We start from the raw sequence: 10899 nt of genomic DNA, 5'->3' as shown, positions 1-10899 counted from the left end.
ATGGAGTCTAATGAGGAATAGACTGAAGAATGAGCGAAGGAAATCCCTCTCTGCCCAGGCAATCAAAACAGACACAAAAAGGGTGATGTAAGATTAATTATTAGTGTAATAAGGCAGCTAGGTGTTGGACTGAAGCCTCCTAAATTTTACACTATGTACTTTAGGAGTCACAGGCACACTGAAGGAAAAAGCCACTGTATAGCACCAGATGCTGGTATGTAAGTGCAACAGAAGTCATGGAAAAGAGAACAGGCTTTATATGCAAACACATCTTAAACACTGCAAGTCAGCAATGTAAGCATAAAAATAAATGGTACCACACTGGAAACCACAACAGCATTCAGCAGGCTGTTGGGAAACAAATCAGAGACAAGGGCAGCAAATAGTTTCACCGCAAATGTAGAGCAACATTCCATCACAATGGGATGAAGCAGGTGCTCTAGGTTAATTCAGGCACTGCCTAGGTGTACTGGGTCTGGCTGGAAGGTCATTAACTCAGGTAATTATTGCTGTAAAAAAGGGAAAAACATCATTATCCTCACAGGGAATAAAAGTAGTACAGGGGAATCAGAATGAAACAAGAGTCTGACATCGAAGTCAGTCTGCTCTAGGGAAGAGTCTTAGAGAACACAGGATTGTTACTTGTGTGGAATGTGACTGAGTTTTCCAATCTATGGAGTAAACTGCAGATTTAGATCATTGATAAAGATCTGTAAGTCAACCTTTCCCTCCCTCCCAAGATTTCTAAATGTGGATAAGAAGGCAGAGAAGCCCAAAGAGCAATAAAGGAAACCAACAGCAGTACAGTCAAATAATGAGGGAATAGGTTGGAGCTTGTGGTGTATAAACCAATGGCAAAATCCTGGTGTATCCTGCAGCACACCTGCGAGACAGGACTGGATGAAAACATGATAGAAGTAAGGTATGAGTGTGTTTAATTAGATGACATACCAAAAGCAGAGGAAAAAATGCTTAGAAATGCAAATTCTGAACAAAAACACGTTCTGAAAACGATCTGGGACTTAGCAACTGTATGATGAGTTACAGCAGAGTCCAGTTACTCCAGATTTATAGTAGCATAGACACATGCAGCTATATTTATCAAAGTAGAGCTCACACAGTTACCAGGTTTGAACTGTCTGTGTTCAGAAGTAGCTGAGGTATTTCTTGTCATCTGCCCAAGTAATTTTATAACCTGTGTACACTTTCTTCAGTACCTCCAGAGTCACAGAGAGATCTGCTTTTCCACAGCCCTGCAGGAAAGCACAAGTGCTCATCAGACATGTACAGAAAGTCAGGGTCACAAGTAAGCCAGACAAGTTTTCCAGCTAATATTTGCACTGTGGTTCAAATTCCCAAGAACCACCATACTACAGGGGGGAAAAAACAGGACAAAGACAAAAGAATTTGAAGGAATATTGGAGATGCACATACTGTAGAGAGCCCAATTACCCTAATTTTCTTGTCTTTGCTATCATGATCAACTTTCCTTCCTCCGAGGCTCTTGCACTCATACCCCAGCTTTTTCATTTCAAGATTTAGTTTCTCAAATATGTGACCTGCAGAAGAAAAGTGATTAGAGCCATTAGAATACACACTGGGCACCAAGCACTCTTCAAGCTGTTGTCCATTCATTTTCCTCCTCCTTTCACCCGCAAGGTAGGGAGGTTTGTCTTGACAGACATAGCAAAGCTGTAATTAAGCTTTTCTGTTTCTTCACCAAGAATCATAGAACAGTCTGGGTCGGAAGGGACCTTAAAAATCATCTAGTTCCAAATCCCCCCCACCATGGGCACCTACACCTTCCACTAGATGAGGCTGTTAAAAGCCTCACCCACCCTGGCCTTGAACAGCTCCAAGGACAGGGCATTCACAGCTTCTCTAGGTAAGCTGCCCGCCCAATTCGCTCGGTTAACAGATCTCACTCTCCCAGATGAGCGCTATCGAGTTTGGAAAGAACACCTGACAGACACTGGACCACTCCGCACATTCGCGTGGGGCACCTGTAAAGGGGGCACAAAACTTCTAATAACCAGTCCCCGCAGGCTGGGGGCCCCCCTCCGCCTCAGCTTCCCCGGGGAATCGGCCGCCCCGTCCCGCCCTAACGGAGAAGCCAGCGAAGGGGGGGCCGCCGACAGCCGCTTCCCCAGCCCCGCTCCCACCGCCCGTCGCGCACTGTGGAACTCGGCCGCCTTGGTGCCGCGGACTATGCGCCGCTCCTCCAGGCGCACCAGGAGCTACCTGAAGCTTCCCTCGGGGTCCACATCGACGTCCCGCACCGCAGCCACGGCGCCGCCACCGCCGTCCTCCGCGGTGAGCGGGAAGACGCCGCACGGTCCCGGCGCGGGTCTGTCGCTGCCGCTCGGCGGCTCCCCGTGAGGGAAGCGGGGCGCGGGCTGCCGGAGGCGGTGCTCTCTGCTCAGGGGCTCTGTGTGAAGGCGCAAGGGAAAAGCGAAGCGTTACTGCTTCAGTTTGCCCGTGGAGGCCTCGGGGTGCTCGGCTCCACGGGCCCTTTCCCAGAGCGGGGCCCTACCGGTGCCCGCCGTCACACATCGACTGCAAAGGCCTCATGCTAGGGTGGGGGCCAGGGACAGCTTCACGCCCTCACAATCTATGTTACTCGTTCCATATATGAAACAGGGGCAGATTTCTGCACTAAATTTTAAGGAAACACTAAATAAGAGAAATTCATCTCCCATTTGCTGTATTTTACAAGTCCCATGCAAGGAGCAAGGCAAGCTTCACAGATCCATCACAAGGACAAAGGGCTACAAGAAGCAAGACAACGCCAGCAGGAGCAAACATGCCGTGTCTGGAGAAGGAAGACACAGCAGCCTCTGGCAGCTCCGGGGAGGAAAAAACAACTACTCCCTTGTAGCACTGCAGTAGGAGCATGGTCTTGTATCAAGTGCTTACTCCAAAAGTGGGGAGATTTGCAGTTGAAAGAGTGAAGTCTTCCCAGTTCCAGAGTACCTCTACAGCTGAGGTTCAGCACAGCTGCTTCTTTGAAGTGCTCCACTGTGGGACACTTTCAAATGAGCAATTCCATTCATCCATACCAGCAGAAAGCAGTTGCTGACACGAATTTTGCCACCTATATGATACAAACCCAGTGCCTGACTACACAGGCAGGTGTGTGCTATATACATTAAGATGCTTGAAAATCATGAATAAATTAGGGAAACAGCAGATTATCATCTAAACAAAGCATTTAGAGATGCTTTATTGAAATCTGCTTTGTGATACACTACTGCATACAGTTGCTTACTAAAAATCTTTGTCAGCAGTCCCAAGCCTTAACAAACACTTTGATATTTTAGGTACTGTTGTTGATCATCTTCCTGGGCACAGAACAGCACTGTCACTACACAGCAAACAAGCAGAGGCCAAATAAAGTAAGAAATTGAACAGGTGAGAAAGGCTTTAAATAGCAAGCAAGCCTATCACCCAAAGTGCTCTGATCTGCCAAGGCAGGCAGGGAAGGTGATAAAATCTGTGTCTGGGTGAGTTGCCCTTTAAGATCACAGCACCCCTTTCATCCAAAAGTAAGTTTCCTGTACCATTACATAGCTACAAATAACAGCCAGAAAGCAAAACTATCACAAAAAAATAATAGAAGTTTTAGGGCTTTGTTTTTTAGTGTCATCCATCCTGGAACAGCAGCCTGCTGAAAATGGTCAGTCCCGTAGTTAACTTGAAGGTACTTCACACACCAGGTAACTATTCAGTGACTACTGTCTGCTCCTTGTTATTTTTACCAAAAAAAAAGGTATAAAAAAAAAAACCAGGAAAAACTTCCCAAGTTCCCCAACAGTGTTACACAAGTGAACTGCAGGAAAATGGTGAATGGAAAATAGGTGTTTCAGGCCTGGCCCTAAACTATCTACAGTCACCTGAGGTCTGGGACAGAATCATAGAATCAACCAGGTTGGAAGAGACCTCCAAGATCATCCAGTCCAACTTGGCACCCAGCCCTATCCAATCAACTAGACCATGGCACTAAGTGCCTGTCTCGGTTCTAATTTAACTTTCCAGAGACTCAAATAAATTTGATAGAACCAATAACAATTTTTATAGAGAGCCCTTCCCTCTTCCCCCTCCTTTCCCAAAAGAAAGGGATTAGAAGTAGAGAGAGAGGAAAGGTAAGCACAGCCAAATAAATGAATCTCACTCCATTTGGAAGTTAAAAAGAGAAGTTTAACAATAACTGAAAAAGGTATCTGAGGTAAGGAAGTTTCAAAGGTACAGGGAAGGGAAAGCAAATACAAAAGGTATAAATACAACCCCATTGTGATGGTGATAGCCACGTGGTGAAACAAAAGAGAAACCAGGAACAGGATGGTGATGGTGGCAAGCAGGGAGGCAGGGAGCACAGAGAGAGTGAACCAGGAAGTCCCCCTGCTTTTATGGCTCTTTAGGCAGGAAGGGGGAGTGAGCTAACCATCACCTGGTAGTGTTCAGACCCACCCCTGGGGAGGGGTCAAGACCACCTAGGGTCAGGTTCAGGGTTACTCCCCCTGGAGAGTTAACCTTATACAGTGCCTCATCCAGTCTTGTCTTGAACACATCCAGGGACAGCAACTCCACCATTTCCCTGGGCAGCCCATTCCAATGCCAATCACTCTGTGAAGAACTTCCTCCTAACATCCAGCCTAGACCTCCCCTGGCACAACTTCAGGCTGTGTCCTCTTGTTCTGTTGCTGCTTGCCTGGCAGAAGAGACCAACTCCACCTGGCTACAGCCTCCCTTCAGGTAGCTGCAGACAGCAATGAGGTCAGCCCTGAGCCTCCTCTTCTGCAGGCTGCACACCCCCAGCTCCCTCAGCCTCTCCTCACAGGGCTGTGCTCCAGGCCCCTCACCATCTTTGTTGCCCTTCTCTGGACACCTTCCAGCACCTCAACATCTCTCTTGAATTGATGAGCCCAGAACTGGACACAGCACTCAAGATGTGGCCTATGTCGTGGAAGGTAGTTTGGGAGATTTTGGGAAAATACACGGGGCTCACTCGTATAGTTCAAGTGATTTATTGCTCGGACACAGAGATCCCCCTCCCGAACTAAATTCCCCACGTGAATTCTTTTGATCTGAGGTTGTAGAGTAACATTTCAGAAAATAGCAAATAAAAGAGAGTCTGTGATTTCCTTAGAGTTCTTTTGAGTCTTTGAAGTTATTTAGTCTTTAGGTAGAAGAGTCTTTTCCTTGAGTTACTCACTGTTTAAGCAGTTACTTCAGCCAAGTTCGAAGCTTTGGGCGTTGTCCCTTTCTTCGTCAGGATCGGGCCGAAGCGGGCCTCTGGCCTTCGCGGCCCCTGCGCGGGCAGAGCCAATCAGGAGTGAGAGGTCACCGGGGCAGGAGTGAGGCAGGCAGGCAGGCTAATGAGCAGGTACCCCGATCCAGGCCGACACGCCATTTTATAATGTTCAAAAGAGGTGTAACCCACCAGTTCAGGCTAATTTTACGTTATTCTTACAGATTGGCACAAATTATAATTAACCCGTATAATTGGACAATTTTTACCAAAACAATTTCTGAGACCACCCCAAGTTCGGCCCACACCAGGTGTTGGGCATGCATGAGAACTGCCATTCCCCCTAACCAAAACAGTGGCCATTGTTTACCTTTTATCTCGACTAGGGAGAGATTCTCTCATGGGACTGAAGGATTGTTTTGGGTTTTACGATGCTTTGGCCTTCAGTGTGAGGCACTAGTACGCACAACATTGGGACCTGCTAGGGAGCTTTGCTACCCTCCATGACAGCCTAACCCATGCTGAGTACAGGGAAAGAATAACCTCCCTTGTCCTGCTGGCCACACTGTTTGTGATCCAGGCCAGGATGCCATTGGCACTGGATGTCCTGGCCTTTCCCAGTTCTTGGTGAGGTACTCCTCTATTTTGGAACCCAATCTGCCCTCTAGCTAACACACTGTGGCTCAAGACAACAGCAATGTGAACTCTCTAGTGTCCCTTAAGATACTAGAAAACAAAACATGGGAGAGCTCTACAGGGATAGAGTGGACACCAGTAGCCATTTTGTTGTGCTTGAGAAAAATAACCCTACTAAGTTGCTGAAGGACTCTGCTGTGTGAGAGCTGATCTTCCTTCTTTTCAGGATTGCTGCTTCCACTGGGCTGGGCTCCAGCATGTATGGACCATCAGCCTTTTAAGTTCTATCCTCCCAGCTGCATGATGGAGAACTATGACCTCCCTGCTACGGACCTGAAACCTGACTGATCACAAAGGAACCTGAGCAGGCTGTGAGATGAGAGGGTAAGAAAAATACCCATCTCTCTGGAATGATAATTGGGGTCAGAAAGGAGTTTTTGCTTGCTGTCCTGTTTAAGGTTGTAGGTTCAGAGGCTGACCAAGGGAAGCACAGCCCCCTTACCTATATTAACAGCTGACTCACTTCTCAAATACAGATCTTAGGGCAAGACATTGCTTGGCTGGCAAAGAGAATTAAGACATTGCCCTCAGTGCCTCAGCACCTGCTTGGAAAGTGAGGTTGAAATCAGCCATAATTGCACACAAATGCCAATCACCCTAAAGACAAAGCTGTACACATCACTAGATGCTGTCCCTGAAATGTTTATCAGTACCAGATACTCCTGATAGAAAGAAAATTGCACCTTCATCATTTTCAGGAATTTAACAAAAAGAGAACATAAAAAGAGATCACAATATGCACTACTGGTCAGATACAACAGCAGCAGAGAGAAGACGAGGCAAGAGACAGGCACTGCCTACAGGGCAGCAACAGCATTTGGCCCTCTGGGTTTTGCACCGGCACTTCCCAGGCCCTGGAGGGCAGCAGCTGCTCGTTACTGGATTTAACCATTTTCCTGGCACTCAGAGTGCACACGACAGACCACACTCCTCCAGCTGCTGAAACAGAAACATGGGAATTACCCCAGGTCAAGGTACCTACAGTCTGAAACCACTGATCAGAAAGCCTTCCTGGCTGTTTCAAATGAGCGCCTCCCCACCTTTTACACTACAAGTCACACAGCTTAGCTTTATTTGGATGTGATAACCAACAGCTCTCCCTTTTTTGTAGGTTCAGGCTCTGGCTGGGCTAGCAGCTTCCTGAGTCAAAGGTGATGACGGCATTTGTGGCTCCTCAGTAGTTCAGTGCCAACTACATCTACATGCTGCCAGCTCTGGGTCAGACACAGGCACCTGGTGATGTGTGGAGTTACCCAGGACACAACAACACACCAGCAGCCCGGGTAGGAGAACACACAAAACCTGATCTGGCACCAAGTTAAAGTGCAAGATTAAATCAACAAAGGACACAGATGTTTTAACATCAGGGAATACCCTAAACCTAACTTCCTTGGCTTCTTAAAGTCACACCTGGCAAGGTTAGTGGGGTTATAGAAACAAAAAAGGATTTTGAAGGAGTGTCAGGGGTTGAGGCTGTAAAAAAGATCACTGAAGTGAGAACTGGTTTTGTTCTAGCTCAAATCAGGACAAGGTGTAAGCCATAAGTTGGTCCCTATTCACCTTCACTGCCTGGTTCTTTCTGTTGATGGGAGGGTTCTTCAGAGATGCCTGTAGTGCAGCCATCATGTTCTCTGCGATAAATGGTTAAGGACTAGATACCAAGTATTTAGGAAGCAACAGAAGCAGCTGCAGGGTAGCAGGACCTGTAGCTGGCTTCTGTATGACTAAAAATACTGAACGGCTCAGTGGCTGCAATGATTCCCTCAACAGCCAACACAGTCAGCACTGTAAGGCTGCAATCAGCAGGCCACCTGAGGAAGGCGCAGCACTGAAAAGAAGCTGCACGCTTCCAGCATTGGATCATACCTCTTAAGTTTTTCACCGCTCGAGGATCCAGGTAAAATATATCATTCCCCACCACGACTGCAATTCGTAGCCCTCCACATCAGGCCTCAGGGACAGCAACTTAGCAGTGGCTGTCGGCAAGAGCTAGCAGCCAGGCAAGGAAGCCAGCGGTGGGCACATGGAGCACTCCTCTCCTCCCCGGGAAAAACCTTTCCTCTATCCTTCTTGCCCCTCCCACATATGGCAGCCCTGGGCTGCCGTGATGGAGAGGAAGCAAGGCTGGCTTCCTTCTCTCAGTGCCGGTCGCTTCCCCTTTCAGCCTCGTAGCCCTTTCTCCTGCCAGCCCTGGATCGCTGCCTCCATCACTGCCTCAATCAGCCTCAATCACTGCCTACCCTTCTGTCAGGCCACGGCCCCATTCCGGGCACGGACGTTCCCATACCAGGCAGCAGCGCAGGTCCCGCTTGCTCCTCACCTCCCTCCTCTTCGTCCACAAACTTGTTCTCGTCGCACTCATGCACACCTGCCTGGCGGAACGGTGCCGCTGACATCGCACGCTTCGCCGCACCCACCGCCGCCAACGGCGGAGTCGCGCACGCACCCGCGAGGCGAGCTGCCATTGGTCGGCCGCGATGTGCGTCACTGGCCTGGGGTGGGGCTACTGCTGCCAGGGAGACCGGTAACGCCTTCACCGTTTGGGCTTCTGCTTGCTAGCGTCCCTGGCGGTGTCGTGCTGCTCGGGCTTGACTTGCGGTGCTCCTGAGTGGCTTTTTTTCGGCAGGCTTTGGTCCTTGGTTTGCCGTGGGGTTTGCGGGTTTGTTGTGAGGTTCTGTGGTGAGTGGTTTGGTGGTTTGTGGTGGGGTTCCGTGGTATGTGGTAAGTGGTTTGCCAGTGGTTTGGCGGTTTGTTGTGTTTGGTGGTGTGTGGTGAGTGGTTTGGTGGTTTGTGGTGATCTCTTGTGGTTTGTTGTGGAGTTTGGTGGTGTGCAGGGAGTGGTTTGGAAGTTTGTGTTTTTTTAAGTTTGTGGTGGCTTCTTATGGTTTGTGGTAGGTGATTTGTCTGGCCTGAGCCCAGCTTCACCTGTGCAGTCTCACTGTGTGAAGTCTGTGTGCCGGTGTCTACTTTCATCTTTTGGAACCCAGCATCTCCTAGCGGCAACTTCTGCCCAACCAGTCCCAAGCCAAGATGTCATGCTTCAACATTGGCTCGTTTTTCAGAAAGGTATGAGCAAGGCAGGACCCTGCCGACCTCTCCCATGTTTTTCTGGGCACAAAGTGCTCACATATCACCCAACAGTGTCAGTACAGTGCCCTGTGGTTAGTAAGTACAGTTTAGTCCTGGATTTAGAAGACTGAACACTATATTACTACTAGACTGTAAACCAAATAAACCAACCAAGCAACAAAACCACAGTACATAACTGGTTCTGTACTTTTTGACAAAGTAAAGTAATAATCACAGGATCATTTTGGTTGCTAATAAACCTCAAAGGTCATCAAGTCCAACTGTCAACCCAGCACCACTGTGCCAAATAAACCATGTCCCAAAATGCTATGTCTACATGTTCTTTGAACATCTCCAGGTACTGTGACTCCAACACCTCCCTGGCAGCCTGTTCCAAGCCTTGACCACTCTTTCAGTAAAAGAATGTTTCCTAACAGCCAATCTAAACTTCCCCTGGTGCAGTCATTTTCTATCCTTCTATCAGTTCATAGTGGGGAGAAGAGACCAACACACCCCTCACTACAACTCTCAGCTTAGAAAGCTTCTTGTGATCAAATTGGGTAACATTTTAGCGATAAGACAAGAGGAAATAGCCTCAAGTTGTGCCAGGCAAAGTTACAGAATCATTGGATCATAGGGGTGAGAAGGGATCTCATACAGTCCAAACCCTTGCTAACATAGGAGAATCATTATAACATAGAATTTTCCCTTCATCTTATACTAAGAAGTCTTAATGGGATTCAAAGTATCCAACTCAAGCCTTTAACTCCCAGAAGTGACTTTACAAATGATTTAGAACTCTCACCATTTTTGTGTACGCATTTTGGGAATTCCCCTGAAATCTCTGGAGCCGCTTGGCTCTCAGGCATCTGATTCAGGTGCTCGAACAGGTCCATAGAAGGTCAGCAAAGCTGGTGAAGAGTCTGGAGAACAGGTCCTGTTCACAGCAGCTGAGGGAACTGTTGTTTTTTTTTTCTCAGTCTGGAGAAAAGGAGGCTGAGGAGAAACCTTCTTGTTCTCTATAACTCCCTGAAAAGATGTTGGAGCCAGGTGGGTGTCAGGCTCTTTTCGCCAGGAACAAATGATAGGACAAGAGGAAATGGTCTCCCATTGCACCAGAAGAGGTTTATGTTGGACATTAGGAAAAATTTCTTCCCTAAAAGGGTTGTGAAGGTCTGGAGCAGGCTGCCCAAGACAGCTAAGAATGCCCCATTCTTAAAAACCTTCAGCTGTTGAGGTGATGGCTTTTTAAGGTCATGATGAGGACCAAGCAACTCTCATGCTTTTACTCAGCACATTCTGGATCACTTCAGTATTAGACAAACAAACTAAATGCACAGCAGCCAAACAAGCAGGTCAGTTCACTCCTGACAGCACAGCTCAGTCCTGGTTTCCTAGCTTAAGATAACATTCCTTGCTTTCACGTGTTCCTTGCTTTCCTCATGTTAACAGCTGCAAGTGGTAACAGCCTCTCAAGCCAGCCCCTCTCCTGAGATAATGTAGTAAGACTTTGTGTATAAACATGTAATGCACTGGCTGTTAGCATGGAGGTTCAGGTCTGAACTCTCTGCTCCAAGCCTTACTCCTTGAATGGTAATCTCTGCACTCAACTTCTCTCCCCAAACCCAAACCCTGAGCTATGGATATAACTCAGGAGGCAAGTTAAATTAGACATTTTGAAACCACTAATTTAAGTTGCCAGAGCTAGAAAGGGAGCTTGGGTGTGTATCACCATGCCCTTGGTTGCGAGCTCTGCATCAAATGAACCTGACTGAGCATCTACCTTATTTGTGTAATGACCTTATCCTGTTGCTATGCTTCACAACAGAGAAACATAATGGACATTAGAAGTCAGGTACATAACATCTGTGACCACAAAAAGAGTG

The 10899-nt window shown here is 47.7% G+C and overlaps 1 protein-coding gene across 1 annotated transcript; it reads right to left on the bottom strand.

Annotated features, from left to right (window-relative positions):
• Window positions 1–918: 918 nt before the first annotated feature.
• Window positions 919–8409, bottom strand: LOC135188117 (uncharacterized). Its single transcript, XM_064167751.1, is given in 8 exon segments — window positions 919–1253; window positions 1435–1559; window positions 2177–2428; window positions 2917–3028; window positions 5228–5308; window positions 7505–7575; window positions 7811–7867; window positions 8232–8409. Coding segments are annotated over 8 exon segments (984 nt in total). The 3' UTR covers window positions 919–1145.
• Window positions 8410–10899: the final 2490 nt, after the last annotated feature.

The sequence above is a fragment of the Pogoniulus pusillus genome, chromosome 1, assembly GCF_015220805.1.
Source record: "Pogoniulus pusillus isolate bPogPus1 chromosome 1, bPogPus1.pri, whole genome shotgun sequence".
Taxonomy (NCBI): domain Eukaryota; kingdom Metazoa; phylum Chordata; class Aves; order Piciformes; family Lybiidae; genus Pogoniulus; species Pogoniulus pusillus.
Note: the sequence above shows the minus strand (reverse complement) of the source record. Positions and strands in the feature narration are given on the sequence as shown.